The sequence below is a fragment of the Drosophila subpulchrella genome, chromosome 3R (genome assembly GCF_014743375.2).
Source record: "Drosophila subpulchrella strain 33 F10 #4 breed RU33 chromosome 3R, RU_Dsub_v1.1 Primary Assembly, whole genome shotgun sequence".
NCBI lineage: Eukaryota > Metazoa > Arthropoda > Insecta > Diptera > Drosophilidae > Drosophila > Drosophila subpulchrella.
The window spans coordinates 3,597,678-3,617,391 of record NC_050609.1 but is presented as its reverse complement, the minus strand read 5'-3'; the positions used below and the strand labels follow the sequence as shown (position 1 = coordinate 3,617,391).

At 41.2% G+C, this 19,714-nt stretch overlaps 1 protein-coding gene across 5 annotated transcripts in view; it reads left to right on the top strand.

The window, feature by feature from the left end:
• LOC119563453 overlaps nucleotides 1–19,714 on the top strand; it is a 76,891-nt gene that overhangs the window by 45,114 nt on the left and 12,063 nt on the right. For all 5 annotated transcript variants that reach the window (XR_005222128.1, XR_005222129.1, XR_005222130.1 and 2 more), the window contains one exon: nucleotides 14,085–14,193. Coding sequence is in view for 2 of the 5 variants with exons in the window: in XM_037876855.1 (XP_037732783.1) it covers nucleotides 14,085–14,193 (109 nt within the window). In the remaining 3 variants the exon portion in view is untranslated. The remainder of the gene's footprint in view (nucleotides 1–14,084; nucleotides 14,194–19,714) is intronic.

The window sequence follows — 19,714 nt, the reverse complement described above, 5'->3', positions numbered from 1 at the left end:
AAGAAGCCATGAGCCGGCAAATTGCGCCAAAGGTTAAAGTTAAGGCCATCTCATTTTGCCGGCGGAACCGGCTGCAGATACAGATACAACCAAGCCATTCAAAAGATACAAAGATGAACGGAGCAGACGCACTGAAAGATACCGAAAACCCACCCCGAAAATCGAGAGCAATGACAGCATGTCCAAAATCAAATATGGCCGAATTAAATGTTCTCGCTCTCCGCTTTGCTCGCTCCTTCGCAGCGGCCATTGTTGCCATGGCAACGGGACAGCGAAAGAGGAGATGGGGGGACAAGAAAACACAGAGAGGGAGAGAAGGAGAAGCACAGAGAACGAGAGCTGGGCATGCTCATAAATTCATTTGCTTGTTGTTGTCGAGCGAGTTTCGTTTTTGGTTTCGTTATCTCCTTCGCTGCGGTTGTCCCCTCTTCCTTCTCTTCCTTTCCTCCTTTCTCTCCCCTCTTTATCAGCATGGTGAGGTATCTCCGAGATACTTTGTATGCTCGACTTGAGCTCTAGTAGCCAGCCAGCTGAGGTTCAACGGCTTAGACACCGGCAACTGGCAGATACAGTATAGAAAACTCACGATTTTAGTATACTCTTGGAATTGCTAAAAAAAATTGGAAAGACTTTCCGACAAAACTAAACATAATATTATATAGCTGATAGAGACAAAAATAATTTTTTTTATTTTTAATTTTATTTTGAGGATTATCTAATTTTTAATTAATTTATCTAATGTAATTTAAATTGCTTGAAGATTCGGTAAACAATCAAAGAAAATTTCAACAACATTTATTGCTACTTTATAGGCTGTAAAGGAAACCTACATTCGAGTCTTCCAAATGTGTTATGGAACCTAAACTACCCTCAGTTAGGGTATAAATAGAGGAGGGAAATGTAAGGCCAGAAATAAATATTGAAAATCTACTTATGCTTTCAATTGAGTCATAGCCCACCACATGCTCTTCCTTGTTTATTTTAGGCAATCAATTTGCGCAATTATTTTCAGTAAAAAATACATACGTTTTGAAGCAGTCGTCCCTGTTTGTGCCAATATAAAATTGCTTGCAATTCTTTTCTTATAAGAAACTCGGTTTCAACCCTGGATTCCCTTTGAAATCGATTGTGCGCACTAAAATATTCTAGTTCAGAAGATACGCAACAGAGGGCGTCTTTCTGGACTCACCAGCTGGCCGTCAGTGTCGCTAATAAAAGAAAACAATTGTAGGAATAGTTTCATTTTCATTTATTGGTTTGCCTAAGAAATATATTTAGTTGTTGCTTACAGTGTTTTAGTTGTTTTAAAAAAACCCTGTATGCGTTCTAAAAAACAAATTTTTATTCATATGAGTTATTTGTGTTAGGTATTATTTAACTCAACGTACTTTGGTTTGAAAACATTTAAAATAAAAAACAAAATATATGTTGACTTTAAATTATTTGTTGCAGTTTAAATTCCTTATGTTTTATATTTTTAACTAAGCGTACCTTGTCTTAAAAATATTTTTAAAAAAATTCCTTTTTGGTAGACTAACATTATATACAGAATTTTCATAATTTTAAGTATTGTTGATTCCTGCAATATGTACTATGCATAAAATATACACAATATAGATTGAACATACGGTTTTTGTAAAAATTAAATTATTACCTTTTAAATATTTTTAAAGATTAAATTGTCAGAGTGCAAGCCAAATTTATTGCACGCCTTAAATTATTTATTGTGTGTTGAAAAATACATGATAAGCCCAAATGAAGATTTTTAATGTGTCTACTAAATGCGATTTTATGACGAAAAATTTCTTTATGACCCATAAAATGAACTGCGTATATTTAAATTTTGAGTTTGTTATGTTAAGTCAAATACAATGCATTCTGCTTTAGATATATCTGGGTTTCAACTTAAAATAATAACTGCGCTCTACAATTGTTTGTCATAATCATTTTAAGACCTTTATTTCAAAAGATTATATTGTAATCCATCAAAGTTGTTGTCTCATTGATTATACTCGGTGAAGTTTAAATCAGCTGTTCATCCATCTGGTCCCAAAAACAAAAGCAACAGGTTGCGTGCCAAAAAACTTTCCCAGCCATTCAGTAAAATTCTTAATTCGTGTGATACATAATTTTTAAACAGTCATTTATTTAATAATTGTTTTAACAAAGTGTGTAATTTTAAGACTAAAAGTGTAAATTAGTGAACAAACTAAATCACAAAGTGTTTTCAAGAAATAAAGTGTTTCACATCCCGCGTTGCTCGTGCTTCCTCGTGTTACGTATACTGAAGGTATACCGGATAGGATACACTCAGGATACATTCAGTATACGTTTACGAGGTCGCACAGAATCACCATAATCCAAAAGTGCTGAGAAGGATGCATCGCTGGAGATCCAGATGCAGATGAAGGTGATACCAAATCAAGACTGTGATATGTATAATACATTTCGTAGATCCAAATCGGACTCGCGACGTTGTTGACCCGACGATTGCACGGCCGCAACTGAAAGGAGCAGACAGGAAAAGCAGAAAAGCAAGCCGGCATGTCCTCGTAATTGTCGTTTCCTTTCGGCCCATTCGCTCGTGTCTCGCTCGCACTCGTGTGTTCCCGATTTTACAAGCGTTTTCCTCACTTCCGGTCGCCCTGTTCGGTGGTTGCTGCTGTCCGGATGGTTTTCTTTTTTGGGCCGGGGATGGGCCCAGAGAATCGAAAATGATTGCGATAACCTCAGACGTTTAGCCCAGCACTTGTCACATAAGACGTGTCTTTATACCACGCTATATATGGATGTCCTTGGTCCTGGAAAATATCAAAAAGATAGAACGAAGGGAGAACAGTAAGTTGAAGAAGTTACGACAACGCACAAAGTTCCCAGATACCTCTGGCATTAATATTCCCCGCCCAAGCTCAACTATTTCGCCAATCGCGATAATCACCCTTTGTTACCATCCATTACCCACCTGCCCCCCAATCCGCCAGGAGCTCCTACTTGCGCCCTCGAGCACGTCCTTTCGTTTAATCCCCAACAACAGAAAGGGGCGGTCGGCCATCTAACCCAACTCACACAAAGTCTGGGAAATATATCGGCAGCAAAGGCAGAGAGGTTCGCAGCCAACCAGGCAACTCTCTGGCAATCTAATGCCCAAGATAAAATTCAAAATTTATAATATTGCACAGTTTGCCCGATATAAAACGTAAACTTATGGCTCTCGGGGAGTACGTGCCATATTTTTCTATGTGTATGTGCCCAAGTCTCAGCCACTATATATTTGCCTATGTCAGTGCCCTTGTGTGTGTGAAAGTCCTGGCTCCTGCTCCGGTTCCTGTTCCTTTTTTCCTGCCCAACCCTTGCCAGCAAAGAGTCATGAGCTCGTTATGCCTGCGAGATTTCATTTGTGCGCCGAGGCAACCCCCGGAGACAGTGGGCTAAACTATCAAGCTTTAGGTGAAAAAATCTGAAAACTAATAATGGAAAAGCCTTTAAAGTAATATTTTTAAAGAGCTAGAAGTAATAGAAAATTTAAGAAAAATAAATTTGTTCTTACAAAATTTGGTAGTCTACTCAACGATGGTCACACATTCCTATAATTTTGGGAAAACTCCTAATGATTTTATTTTTATTTTCTGATTATAATTCCGATTTTACTTATTTAATATGTTAAATAAATAGATTTTTTCTCTTGTCAACAATTAAGGCTGCGTAGTGGAATTGGCAATTATAAATTCAATAAATATACAAGTATATTAAGTGCTTAAAAAAGAGATAGTAATTACCATAGGTAAAACATTTCAGTGTACTGTTTCGCAAAGCCCTATATAAGCATTACAAATTACTTACTCAACCATTATTAAAAACATAATATATCTTATAACTACTTCTTTATTAAATTCTGTGATGGTTTCGACACAAATCAATGGTATTCATTAAAATCCTCATCTTTTACTCAATCTATTCTCCAGATTAGATCCCACTGTTCTTGGGACCGTGTCTATATGTTTTCGGATGGGCCTGTCAGTGGTTCGGGGAGGGTGATGTTAGGGCGGTGTTCGAAGTGGGGGTGGGCGTACACACAAAACGGCCGTTACAACCATAAATATCATTTTTTTATTGGCACAACCCTAAATGGCGGCATTTGGCAAAGCAAATTCCAATGCAAAACGCCGACTCCCAGCGGATGGCCAGTGAAATGTACTAAACAGACGGCCATCCGCCCGCATAACGAGCGTCGAGGGCGGACTTGGTCTCAGGTTTCCTTGGGGCTATTCAAGGATGTTCGGGATGTGGCACTCCCCTAAGAATGTGCGACAATTTGGCGAGCCAACGAGCCGAGGGATGCTCGACCATTGCCAGAAATCCTTGTACGCCAAATCGCCCGATATCAAGGTACGTGACTTTATGGCAAATCGTAGCCACATCCCGGCCAAAGGTGCCAAAAAGCTGGAACTGAATCAGGAGCTGCAGATGAGTCCTCGGTGGCATGTGGTGTTAAATGCACGCTTCGCTGGGCGGGACAGAAAAAAAAAACTAAATAAGGACAGACAAAAGCGTCGCGGGAGAACGGAAACAATTGCTCGGAATTACAGACGCCATTGCGCCATTGTTGCCAGCAGACGCATTCCAAATTTCACATCCCGCATCCTGGCTTCTCCTGCGGTTATACCTGCCATGGACCACAAAAAAGAAGCAATCGTCACCGTCAACGCTTTCAGTTGATTGTTTCCACGCTCCAGAGCAACCGCCCCCACATCCCAATCCGCATCCCCATCCTCATTTCGAGTCCAACCCACGCATGGAAACCCTGCACAATTCTAAACTTTTCAGGGAGCATTCACCACCACCTCTGGGGCGTAGTTTCCAAATGAGTTTTCATTTCTTTTCCACCTTTTTTATTCTGTCTTCTCAATTATTCTGGCTCTGTTCTATTTCATTCTTTTCCCTCCGTGAAGTATATTTCTTTATCGCCCATCGGGGATTATGTCTCAGGAATTGAAGTTTAATTTAGTTTTCAAATTTGTTTCACCTCGAATTGACTTTGTGGCCAGACTAAGAGCGCTACGAATGCTGTTTTAGACTTTAAAATGGAACAGATTGGGAGTAACAATTTAAATCAGACTTCTAAGGAAAACCAAAAAAGATTTTTAAATGTTAAAATGATTAAGAATTCCTTCAAAATTAATTTTAACTTAAATATTCAAGTTCTATGGTATATTAAGAGCATTACTTACATCTTTAAAGTGTTAAGTAGACAATTTACACCTCTTTCATAGAGCTTTAGCATGTTTCCGCTCACAAGTTATTCTGAAACACATATTTATACTCGGATGGCTTTTCCCTTCTATCCTAAGCCTGTTTCAAAACCATTCGATGGGAACTCTAATTTAAATTTCTGAATGCTCACGTTCAAAGTCTGGCAAATGCGGTCGGTGCGGTTCTTATAAAGTCCTCGAGTCGCAGCCGGTGGACAGAACGGTTTTTGGAGTCAGGAGGAGGGTCTTGTGTTCGGAGGAACCGGGCAATATTGCGTCAATGACTTGCAAACAAAATTAGAAAAGAAAACCCGAGCGGTGGGTAGCATATGCTGCTGAGTGCGCTCCGGCATCAAAATGACTACACAAACTTTTCAAATTAGATTTCACACCCAAACTAAACACGAGGCGATGGAAAATTCAGTGGGGTTGGGGCTGCAGGAGGTTTGTGCCGGAGACAGAGACTGAAATCCAGACTTGGACCCAGTCTGAGGTTGAAGATGGCCACGACACTTGCGCACAGAGTTCGCCACTGTAGTTTAGTTTATTTTGTTTTATTAAAACGACTAATGGGCGGCCAAGTGGGTGGCCGGGCTGGATGGCAGAGTACAAAGCGACGCCCTGAAATGGACACAATTAGTGTGCAATTTATGCTCCATGGAGCAGCAGCAGCTGCCATAACGATTGCCTCTTGTCTGAGCTGCAATTTGAATGGCCAAATTAGACGACCCCGCAGCTCGACCGACTGTCTGTCTGCCTGCCTGTCGGCAATTTATGCATTCAAAGTGGGAGCAGAAGCGTCCAAGGTTCAAGACAAGCTCGACAATTTGATAATTCACAAGGCCAGACCGACCGGTGGCATTTAATTTAATGTTCGGGGCGTTAGCCACACATGTAAATTCTCCGCATCTCTGGCATTTCTGCAGCATCATTATGGTACGGGGACAATGGTCCTGCAAGATAATCGAATAACCACCCCTGACATCAGCAGGGGCGACTGATAATCTAAAAAAAATGAAATCACAGAATGCCACAGTGTCTGAACATCATTTCTGTATAAAAAAATAAGTGCTGAATTTATGAATGAATTTGAATTTTAGTTATTCTTCAAGACCCTTTATCAGAAAGACGGTTCATAACGAATGTTGTACCACCTGGTAATCGCAACTTAAAGAGTTAGCTTTTTAAATATTTTTCAAATTTATATGGTTTGATTTCAAGTATTTTTGGCCAGCACGAAAACCTTATTAAATCTTACACAATATCCAAATATGTATTTAATAGTAAGTACTGTTCTCTTTAGCAAGTGATGACTGTTTGCCTCTACATATGTCGCATGTGGCACCTTTGATGCTTCACGCCTGCATCTGTTCGCATCAGAAGAAATCCCGAATATCACAATCAAAATTCGGATAAATGGGGAAAAAATCAAGCGGGTTGTTTGCCATTTTGCAGCCATCTTCTCAGGGGGTGGGTCTTCATATATGTGTGTGTTTGTGTGTCTGAGACCCAAAACCCAAAAACCGCCCCTGGCAAATGCGTTCGTGTAGGTGAGAGTGCGTAATTATGCGTTTGGCAGTCGTAAAACTAAACTTTATGGCTGTCGTCTGCTCGTCCATTGCCGGTGCAGCTTGAAACTGATCTCGGTTCAGGAAACGACCTCTGAATTCGAATTTCGAACCTTTTGGCCCGAGAGCCCTACACCCCAAGTCGGGGCTATTTTGATTGATTTATACGCATGTGAAAAATGCAGCTTTGTAACTGGCGCACCGCTCGTAAAATCTGTCTGTCCGGGCAGGCTGGTTTGATTTAGTGCCGCTAATAAGTAGCCAGGTGGCAGTTTGACCGATTTCCGGCCGAACACTCGATGCGCAGACATATTGCGCATACGCCCCATTCGCCATAGGAACAATGCAACATATCAGCAGAGGGCGAGGCCAAAAATGATTCTTGGAATTTCATGGAAGGGCAAATGGCAATTAAAATGAAAAGCTAAGCTATATAGTAAGCCTAAGAAAATTCTGCCATGAGCAAACAATTATAGTTACAACCAAATATGTATGAAAATGGATGTATTTCTAATAGACACATATGCATACAAACTTAGCTAGAAAACTTAAATTAAAGTCTAACTCGATTTAGAAAAACCAGCTTTTCTTGAATTACCCAAAAAGGCAGAACATCATTCCATTAACATTTAATGGATCTGTATTACAATAAAAATTCCCAACTATTAAGCCCCATTTGAAAGTAAATCAGGTTATTTGAAATTAGATAATACAATTATAAGAATGCATTAGAGACTCACCAGCACTTCCAGTCGACTTGTTCTGGGTCCACTCCTCTGCGAGAAGAAACCTGCTTAGTGATAACGAAGAGAAGGCCAAATCATGCGAAAAGCAATATTAATCCAATAAAAATCGATTACCCCAGTGAGTGGCGATAGGAAAAGTGCCATAAATAACCTGCCCCACTGAATGCAAACTGGAGGCTGCTAGCCGGCGAACAGAGAACAGCGAAATGGGTGGAATGTGCAAATGAAAATCATTATTATCGCCGACGATGATGATGGCCTGTCTCATCAGACTTTTGTCGTAGCACAGTGTTTATTGCTGTCGGGGCTTTCCGGGCGCTCAGGTCCGCAGGCCCTAGTGCTTTTCAGACCCTCTCAGACCCCCGTAAGCCCCAATTTTACCCCCCGGAATGGGCATTTTGTAGCTATCTGTCTGGCAGTCAGTCATTTGGGGCAATTGTTTCATTCATGGACCCGCCAAAAAAGCCAAGAGGCGTTTATCATCCGAGACTACACCCGTCTCTTTCTACGCCGCTCATGCCCTCTCTTTCTGCCGCTGCGTAGGCTTTGGTATGTATGAGTAAGAGTGTGTGTGTATGTGTGTGTGTGTGAGCAAAACAAACCATAAATGTGCGTGAAAGACGAAAGACGAAAAAGAAACGAGAGAATCCAAGTTTTTGTCAAAGGGTCGAGACCCCCCTTTGGCCCCCCTTGGCCCACTAGCCCCCCTTAACCCCCTCATGACCATAAGTCAATGTCAATGGCACGCACACACACACACAGTCACACACACACACAGTATTTCGGGGACAGTTGAAAAGTTGTCGTGTTGACTTTCTGGGCTGATTTTCCACGTTTAATGAGACCTTGACATGCCATGTTTGCCAGAAAATTTGTTATTTGGTGTTTATGGCGGCGTTTAAGCGTCAGGGTTCCATTCACATTAGATCTGCAAAAGAAGATGGAATAGTTGGGGGGGAATACTTGAAACTGGTTTGCAACTGCAGGCTGTCACTCACTCACACAGATACTCACCCATACAGATGCGCAGCAATAATGCAGCGATAAAAGATACAAAATGCAAAACCAGTTCCGCGATGAGATTTAACTGATAAACAAAACGAAAAACATGACTAATTTCGTTAATAAAATTATAAATAATAATAAAATTAACACCGGACGCACAGATTTAACACTAGTTTCAATGGTTTCACTTGGGAAGTTGCAGTTTTATTTTTAGCTGATGGCTTTTTTTGCGGTTGTTTGCTTTCCAACGTTTTGCGTTCATTTGAAGCCGTTGCCCGACGATTTCTTGCACGCCGCTCGGTCTCTCAAATGCCGGCAGCGACGCCGACAGCGACGCGGGCAGCGCTGCCGCTGTATCTGTGCGTATCTCACAGATATCGTAGCCCCAGCAGGCCGGAGTATCTGTGTGAGGAGTATCTGTGAGGGCCTGCTGCCATGGTATTAGTTCAGCGTTCATGCGCAGCTCACACGCACGTGCTTTGAAATTTCCCTGGGGCAGTTACACACACACATTCCAAAAATCTAACCTCTTTGGTACTTTTTTTAACCAAGCCAGTTACCGCTTTACTGAATCGAAATTGGGAAATTTCGAAATATATCTACCGAAATATCCCCACCACGTGCTGGGCCCATTGTTGTTTTGCTTTTGTGCTTTTCCGCGCTGCAAAAAAAGCTCGCCCAGCTGCTTTAGCTTTCTGTTGCTAAGTATATAACCCCGCCCCACTTTTCCGAGCGGGTATCCAATCCATTTATGAGCCTCCTTCGCTGTTGTTGCAATTAACGACCATTTGAATTATATTTGCGCTCGTAAACTTTACAAGAACTCTTCGCCGGGCTGCCCCGAAAAAATAGGAAAAAAAAAGAACAAGAAGAAATGCCAACAGCGCGGCGGCCTTTTCTCATTTTCCCCATCCATTTCGAACGTAGACAGCTGAAATTTTTACGACTTTTCTGCACAATGCGCAAATACAACGACAATGGACCAGTCGACCCGTTTTCCCCATCCAATACGTTGCCCCCTCACCTTCGCCTGCCACTTTGACTTTGGATCGGAACTGTGCCTGGGGATTTTATTGTGGGTTTTCTCATTTCATAAATCGTTTGTTGATAACACATTTCGGCACTCGACTTATATTAAAAATTCTCGAGAATAGTTTGTTGGCATTTTATTACCACCATCCAACATCACGGTTTCGCTAAGGCCAACAGACTTAACTTAAATATATTACTTAATCCTAAGCTACCTTGTTGTTACTGTAATGTTCTTTGCATTCTAAGAAAAATGTTTTCAAACATATTGTTGTTTATTTAATATTATTGGAAAGTTAAAAAATGTAATCAAGATTGTATTGATTCATTAACCATATTTACCATTAAAAATGTGCTTAGCTCATATGTAATTCTTTATCGGAAGCAATCTTTCGGAATAAAATAAAATTTTAAAAGTTGCTGGTGTTAAAATGGTTTAGATGACTGACTTTAATTTTAGTTACTTTTCTAAGCATTTATACTAAAACAACTAGTCGGATTAGTCCAAAAACCAATTTTTTAATTGAAGTAATACTTAAATAAATCACGGTTTATAAAGTACTTGTACTTAAGCAAGTTAAAGTTAATGTAAATCCAGCCCATTCCATCTTGTTGTCTTTAAATACTCGTTTACACACGCATTGCAACGAGTTATTGCAGAATTTATTTGCTTGGCATTCTGGGGAACTGCAGTATGGAATTGTTAGATAATTGTTACCTTGGTATGGGTACTCGCCGTTCACCCCTCGGTAGATAATTAACAACCCTTAGCTGTGTGTTGCCTTTGCACCCTTACCTATCTATCGGTGTGTGTGTGCATCGATGCGCTTACCCCTAATTGCAATGCCATAAAAAAGTGCAATTCAAGCGAAGGACAACCACCGAAGCAGAAATGCGAGAGGTGAGCGCTGCGGAGGAAGGCTCTTGGCATTTTGCCATTACATTGCAACCATGATTACGATTAGAACGGGCATTGTCTTGCCACCAGCAACCAGCTAGCAGGACGAAGGACTCGGGTCTCGCTGAGGACCCAGAGCCCAAAACCCAGAAAGCAGAACTATCAGCAGCAGCAAGGAGCGATGTATATATGTATCAGGGGGTTCGGGGAGGGATCAAATTATGCGAAACTGCATTTTCACTTTTCGCATCGCCAAGCCAGGGCCATTTGCACCATACGGCCAACTGGCGGCGATGGCCAAGCTGCAGCTGCTTCGGGTTCCTCTTGGCTGTAAGTGTCCTGGCTGGCAAGAAGCATCCTTTTCTGCATGCAAATTCCCTCGTCTTTCTATAAACGAAAATCTCGAGAAGTGCAGCCAATCAAGTGGAAATTGCCAAGCTGCGAGATAAGTGCGCTGCCAGCTCCCCAGGCATTAGAATTGATAACACATACAGCAGTAGCAACATCAGATGCAACAGCAACGACAACTACAAGAGCTGAAAGAACTGCAATGTGGAAAAAAGTAGCAGAAAACATCAGAAAATTAAAAAACTTTTAGTTCAAATATAGCAGCAACATAAGACCTACAAGCAACATAATTAAACTTATCAATAAAAGCTATAGAAATGGCTTTCAAATAAATGTAATGGAAGCAACATGGAAACAACAATGATATATTGCAACTTTGACATTAAAAGTAATTGTTATATTGGACATATTATTAATATAGCCAACCAATTATTAAAAATGCTGCCTTTACAATAAGATGAGCAGCAATACAAAATTTGCATAACTGCCGAAACAACATTTACCAAAAACCACAATGCCAGCAGCAATATCACAAAGCAGCAGGAACAAAGATCTATAAAACACAATAGACACCAGCAATATCAGCTGAAAAAGCAGCAAAGTTAACAACAAAAGGCTGTATAGTAACAACAGCAACATAACTTGAAGTTTGAGCTGCTACCAGATAAGCAACTGCAGCAACTTAAGATAGACCAGCAACAAAAGCCACTGCAGCCAAAAAACAATTTATAAACAGCAACAACTGCAGTTGCAATAGCAACACCAGCAGCTACAACAGCAACTGCAACGGAAACAACAGCAACATCATGGTTTACAACAGCAACAACATCTTTTACAACAGCAACATCATCAGTTACAGCAGCAACAACATCAGATACAACAGCAACACCATCAGCTACACCAGCAACATCAAGACCCGAGAGCAACATCAGCAATCGCGACGGCAAACGCGGGCGTTTAGCGGTGCGAGCGGACCGCCGCCGCCCGACTGTCGGCTCTTTTTTGGAGCCAACGCTTTTGGGGGCGCGTGGGCGTGGCACTGGGGAGCAGCATAGTGTGCGCCCTGTTGCTCACACGGTCGTCGGATCTCTCTGATCTCCTCGCACGCCCCATAAGCCACTCCAAGTGCGAGCAAGAGGAGGCGAGAGCGGCCATTTTGGTGGGAGCGAGACGGCGAGCAGCGCAGCGCAGGCGTCGACGGCGACGGCAGCGTCAGCAGCGACTGCAGCTTGGGCCGCTGCTGCTGCTTGCTGAGCGGTCAGCATTGGAGACTTTTTCGCGGGATGTGTGTGCCGGAATCTTGGAGCACCAGAGAAAACCACAGAAATACAAAAAAAAAAGCAAGGAAAGATAGAAAAAACTGCGAGCGGTCGACGGGGGAGAACTCGTTCCGCCGTTGAGCGAAAACGCTTCGAGTGAAACTCGGACTCCCCGGGGAAAAGCCGCTCCACAAAACCAGCAACACATTGTTGGAATTGATTTTCCAAACTCGACATCTTCGCTTTTTGTTATTAAAGTGCAAAAAAAACGAATTTCAACTGGGGACCTGTCGTTGGGCACACCTGACGACCTCACAAATGGCAACTGGTTGGCTCGAATTGGGTTTTGGTTCAATTAGTTGCCACCAAATGGCAATCTTGCTCGGGCGGAAAGCCAGAAATTCTCATTTAAAAATCACAAAATTCAAATAAGTTTCAGGGAAACTTTCCTTTGAGCGGAACAAAGTGTAAATTATTTATTGTGGGCTATTTGGAATGGGTTTTGAAAAATCAACGGCCTTAGAAATATTTTGTCTGAGGTCACATTATTAATTTGAAACCTTTTTCATTTGCTTGAAAATAACTTAAACAAGGAAGAACGCTATAGTCGAGTACCTCGACTATCAGATACCCGTTACTCAGCTAAAGGGACCAAAGGAAAATGGAGAAATGCAAGCAGCAAAGCGAGATTGAAATGCGCCACCTACCGGCGGTAGACAGATTTAAGCGTTGTGGGCATTAGAGTGGGCGTGGCAAAGTTTTTTTTAAATCAATCGATAGGTATTGACGAGACCAATACATTTAAGTTAAAATTTTTTATCTAGCACGAAAATTGTGGGCGCCACAGGCTTGGGCGGTTTGTGGGCGTTAGAGTGGGCGTGGCAAACTTTTTTTAAATCAATCGATAGGTATTGACGAGACCAATACATTTCAGTTTAAATTTTTTATCTACCATGAAAATTGTGGGCGCCACAGACTTGGGCGGTTTGTGGGCGTTGGAGTGGGCGTGGCATATTCGCGTAATAAACTTGCGCTGCGCTCAAGCCTACGGAATCTAAATCTGAAAACTCGTTTCTCTATCTTTGATATTTTCCGAGATATCCGCGTTCATATTTACGATTTTTTGAAGTTTGTGGGCGGTTTGTGGGCGTTAAAGTGGGCGTGGCAAACTTTTTTTTAGGTCAGTCGGTAGGTATTGATGAGAACAATACATTTCAGTTAAAATTTTTGTTCTAGCATCAAAACTGTAGGAGCCACAGTTTTGGGCGGTTTGTGGGCGTTAGAGTGGGCGTGGCATTTTTTTGAAACAAACTTGCGCTGCGCAGGAATCTCAGGAATCTGCATGCCTAATCCCAGTATTGTAGCTCTTATAGTTTCCAAGATCTCAGCGTTCATACGGACAGACGGACAGACGGACATGGCTAGATCGACTCGGCTAGTGATCCTGATCAAGAATATATATACTTTATGGGGTCGGAAACGCTTCCTTCTGCCTGTTACATACTTTCCGACGAATCTAGTATACCCTTTTACTCTACGAGTAACGGGTATAAAAATACAACTAGATAAACAACCCCATTTAAAATATATAAACTGATTTTGCAGCTATTTATTTGAAAATAACTTTAAAAATACATCCAGAAATAAAAAGTTTTAAATGTTTGAATTTTATTTGCAGCTATTTATTTTGATTAATTTCATTTGTTATTTATCAATACATATAAAATCCGTAAAACAAAATATTTTGTAATCTTATTACCACAAACTTAAAAATTTTGTTTTAATTAAAAACACATTTTAGATAGGGAGATTTAATTGATTTTGATAAATGCATAAATTTGAAATATTTCAATCCATTTTATCACCGCCTGTGGGCGTATCTACCAATTAATATTTGACCAATTTTACCCAAATCTGAAAACCAATTATACGTGTTTAAAAACCGACTAACTAAACTATATTCCCCTCTCTTCTCTTTCCAGGTCTGCGTCTTCGCGTGTGTTTGTGTGTTTTTATAACATTTGTGGATTACGCCTATAAAAACTACACCTCACCGCGGAGCCAGCGGAGGGCACCAGCTACCACAAAAGGGTTGGTATACGAATTTAAATATTTGCCTTTTATTGCCATTTGATATTAACACGAAATCGAGCGGAGCCGGGGATTAAATCAAAGATGCATAAATCAGGCAGCGTTTTAAATAAATTCGCTTTATGGCGCGCCCAGCCACCGAAGTCGTAAAGTCTTTTGTCTAAACGTAGAAGCCCAAAAGTAAAACCTAATTGCATAATGATTTAATCCTGAACCGCGGCTCCGGTGCATGAATCGATCATAATTCGGCTCGGACAATCCATTAAAATTTCTCTCATAATCGCTTTAAAAAGCCATTAACATGGTCATAACTCCAAGCCGTCGGGATTTCGACCAATACCGAAACTCGAGTGCGCGAGTTCGGTTTTCAAGCTCAGCTTTGGCGGCCATTAAATGGGAATTCTTCACAAAAGTATGCATTAAACTTTACGAGGCATGTCTTTGTTTTCGCTTTTGTTGGTCCCGATTTTATGATTTAATTTGGCAACTGCTCGGCGAATGGCTTCAAAATGGTCACTCGAATAGCAATGGTGACCGTATAAATATGATTCCCGGTGACCGCTGCTGCACTGTCGCCCAGAAATTGCACGATTTGTGCAGTTTTCATTGCGATTCGATTATGGATGAGGCCATAAAGTGTATTCGTTATTGCCATTAGTCGCTCATAAATTGGCTAACGAATGTGTCGTCTCGACCCCAGTCGAGATGCTCCCCCCACCTCGCCGGCCCACCTTGCCGCCAAAAGTTGCAGAGTTCAGGCCTCTCGATTGGCGGAGCCTTCACTCGAATATCCCCCAGAATCCGAATCCACGTCCAAGAAGATACTGACAAAGACGTTATTCCAGTTTTTAATCTGCTCAATTGGCCGGCAAAGGGGGGAATCCGACGTCGCCATCGGGTTGCGAAGGCGAAGTAATTAATATATTGCATTAAATGCTCGTAATCACGCATTTTTATTGGGGATCTCAAGAGACACAAAAGCAACAACAGTTGGATATGTCCACGAGGCATTAGGGCGATGCACTTCAGATGGATATGGGATTATTTGGGTAACCAATTAATGCATTATGTTTATATCAATAAAATAACATAAAATTATCTACTATTATCTTACTATCTGAAGAACAGCATAGAAATAATAAATATTTAAATGATAATATGAGAAAGAAGCGTATTACTTTTAAGAACTTTGATAATATTGAGTGTTTTTTTGTGTATAAATAAATTCATTGTAATATTCAATTATAAATTCTTTAGCGATTTATATCTTCATCAAATTTCCGAGTTACCCTACTGCCTCCTGATTAACTCCATGCATTAGCCGCACCTGCGTCATTTAAGCCCGGCCCAAAGCACTCAAAAAGCTTGTAATCCGATCGAAAAACATGCAAAATATTAAATAAATTATAAATGTGTACAATCGAGCACTAAAAGCATTTGCGCCAATTAAATTTTTTGGATGACAGGTGCGGATAACGCGCCACCCAAAAGGCAGTACATTTCATTTTTTATCAGTGTCGTATATAATACAGTGGCTATACTTGCTATATATAAATATATTTCGAGTTGAAGTCAGATGATGACTGAAAATCGCCTCCACAAATCGTCATCTGCAATGGACGCTTATCGTTAAATGTACATAATGTGCTTTATTGTCGCTTAAGTACAGATTTAAATAATTTTATGACTTCATTTCATTTGCGGACGAGCGCAGCTTCGACGATCGTAGTTGCTGGCAGGTCTATCTGGCTTCAGCAGCGCGTGAATCACAAAAACACCCATCTATATAAATAATAATCGGTCATTATAAGTAATCAATGACATTTGCACCCGCATATGAGCTCATTACGCTCCGTAATTATACCCGTTACTCGTAGAGTAAAAGGGTATACTAGATTCGTCGGAAAGTATGTAACAGGCAGAAGGAAGCGTTTCCGACCCCATAAAGTATATATATTCTTGATCGGGATCACTAGCCGAGTCGATCTAGCCATGTCCGTCTGTCCGTCTGTCCGTCTGTCCGTCTGTCCGTCTGTCCGTCTGTCCGTCTGTCCGTCTGTCTGTCCGTCCGGATGAACGCTGAGATCTTGGAAACTATAAGAACTAGGCTATTGAGATTAGGCGTGCAGATTCCTGAGCTTCTTACGCAGCGCAAGTTTGTTTCAGCAGAGTGCCACGCCCACTCTAACGCCCACAAACCGCCCAAAACTGAGGCTCCTACAGTTTTCATGCTAGAATAAAAATTTTCATTGAAATGTATTGTTCTCATCAATACCTATCGATTGACCCAAAAAACAGTTTGCCACGCCCACTTGAACGCCCACAAACCGCCCACAAACTTCAAAAAATCGTAAATATGAACGCAGATATCTCGGAAAATATCAAAGATAGAGAAATGGGAATTCAGATTTAGATTCCGTAGGCTTGAGCGCAGCGCAAGTTTGTCACGCGAATATGCCACGCCCACTCTAACGCCCACAAACCGCCCAAGCCTGTGGTGCCCACAATATTCATGCTAGATAAAAAATTTTAACTGAAATGTTTTGGTCTTGTCAATACCTATCGGTTGATCCAAAAAAAACTTTGCCACGCCCACTCTAACGCCCACAACGCTTAAATCTGTCTACCGCCGGTAGGTGGCGCATTTCAACCTCGCTTTGCTGCATATCTCCATTTTCCTTTGGTCATTTTAGCTGAGTAATGGGTATCTGATAGTCGAGGTACTCGACTATAGCGTTCTTCCTTGTTACTGTATTATTATTTACTGCGCAGACGAACAGAATAATGATGCTGATAATGGGATCTTTGGATGGAAGAACGGCTTTTTTGAGTTATTTATTCCAAGAGAACAGGCGTTCGTAACATATATTGTATTGTCACATATTTGTCGAAAAATGCGATTTAATCTGAACTTAGATCATTGAATAGTTTATTTGATTAATAAATATTATGTCATGATTATATTTAGCAACAACTTAATGGGAATATGACTCCAGACTTTTAATTAAAAACTAAAACTTTAGTAATTTAATATGATATTCATTCGACTCATTGAAAGTTATGTTTTCAAAACACCTTAAACCGAATGACCTGCCTCTAATAAATAATAAATGCCTACTTTAAAATAATTAAGCCTCTTGACTTCGCTTCTATAGAGAGAATAAACTTATTTTCCCTTGGGTTTTTCTTTAGTTTTCCTCTCGAAAGAGGAAAACTCAACAAACTAATTTGCGTTAATTGCCCTCCACTGCGCCAGTACACAATGGAGCCTCAAGTGGTAATTGCAGGCATTTCCATTACAAAAGCATAACAGTATCAATATGCCAGACATTTGCATAAATTGTCCGCTGATCGCTGGAATGTCGGGCAAGTCCAATAACTTTGCTCACCGAACGCCGACTTGACTAGAAAATCGTTAGTCGAAGTGCGACAGAAATGGTCAGTTAAATAAATCGAGAGATGTCAGCAAGACAAGAGCCAAGCGAACTTGGGACCAAAACATGGTCAGGGACTCGGATTTGGATTCAAAACTTGGACGCGGACATGCACTCCCGAACACCTAGGAAAAAATTATTTGAATATTAATTTATAAAAATTATAGGGTGGGATGATATGGAACGTTATGTACAGATCCATAATTGCAACGAATTCAAATTAAGTATAATCGTATTAAAGTAATTTATCCTCAGAAATGATATATTGATTTTTTTTAAATCCTGAAGTGCATGTTTTTGAATATTCTGTTGTTATTGAACTTCGTTTGCATTTTTTTACTGGTATCTTTAATATTACAAAAATGCTAAGATTCTTTTTAAGGACCGTAAAACTTAAATATATTTAAAAATTTTAAGGAATCAATGTGTCTTAAGTCACGATTTTAATTCTTTCTCTCAGTGCAGTGGCATTCTCGAGTTTCGGTTTGATATGCAGAACAGCCACTCGCGTGACAGTCGAACCGCGGAGTGGTTTGTGGTGCAGGGTGGAGTGGTGCAGGGTGGTGCAGAGTGGTTGCGGTGGGTGGTGCGGTTGGCAGATGGGCGTGGGCGAGTTAGTTTGTTGGCATTTCGCACGCATCCTTCATAAATTAGCGAGATTTATGCGCCGGGGACTTAGATTCGCTAGAAAGCGACTTGAAATTGCGGCGGGGACATGGATATGATGTGGAATCGATACTAAATTATCCTCTTTGGCGACAAACTTCCTTCTATTTTTCCCCCCTCCCACCCCCATCTCTATCTCCTTTTCTTGGTGGAGACACACCCAGAAAATGCCATCTCTCTCTGCGCCCAACCATCTCGCTCGCACGCTCATTATGCGCACTCGTATTTTGGAGTCGAAAAATCGATGGAATATGCAAAATATTGCGGAACCGGGATCCGCCTAAGTCAACAGGGAGATTCAAGAAACCCCCGAATCCATTCCAAAAACTCTTTCGGAATGGAATGTAAATTTGAACAGCGTTTTCTTTGTTTTCTCTGTCGCAAAAGGGCCACCGAGTTGTTGGCTTTCACGACTTTTTTTTCGATTCTAAAATGCTTTTCGCTCTGCGTATCTCTGGGCCCCAAGTGTTGCCTAATGTAATCCGGCTGGTATCTGTATCCCACAGATACGAACGCACGGACCACTCAGTTTTGAGACTGGGTTTCAATTTCGGGTTTTTCAATCGGGCCTCTAATGCCCAAGGTGGTCAAAGTTGTCCATTTTCAGATTTTAATCGCTGGAATTTGTTTTAAGGCATCGAAATTTATGTGACAGCCCAAATTTTGAGTGTGACACTTTAGAAACGTTTTTATGGTTTATTAAAAAAAATAATTCGATTCAGCTCTCCAATCCCGCTGCTCGTTTCGAATGCAGAGCGAAAACTAGTTTTTAATTAAAATCTAATTCGCTGGCTTCCAGGGAACAGAGATGGGGATAATAATATATGGAAATTGGGGGATGGAGGGATCGGGAAAAGAGGAGCACACTCTATCGAGGGGATTTGGCAATGCAGCGGGCCAAGTGGAACTGCACTTGAGTCCCTTTTAGGCCGAAACTGGGGGAAATCGATCGAGAGCCATAAAACAAAATGTTTATATTTCGAGAAGTCAAAAGTCAAATAGGAAACGTAAAGATCAACAGACCGAAAGCTGCCATTGGTGGGCTGTTTCGAGGGGTAGAAGAACATGAAAGGGGGAAGGCTCTCTCAGCACTTGGACTTAATTGAAATTTGAAATATGGTATTATGTGCGCGCAGTTCGGAAACAGTTCATAATGCCAAGCTCGAGCCAAGTTCGAGCACACGATTCTTGTGCTTGTTTATTGAAATGCTCGTAATTATCCAGTCGAGTGTAATGAGCAACTGGCTCAAGTGGAGGTGTTCCCATCCCCGCCCGCCCGTCGTTCCAGCCCAATGCCAATGCCATATGCACTTGTCCATGAAGGCAGCCCGTCTATATGGTCTATATAGTTGGCCATTCCATTGCTACTGTGCTTATGGTAATGGAGGAACGAATACCGCGCGGGATGCTCCGCCTAATCA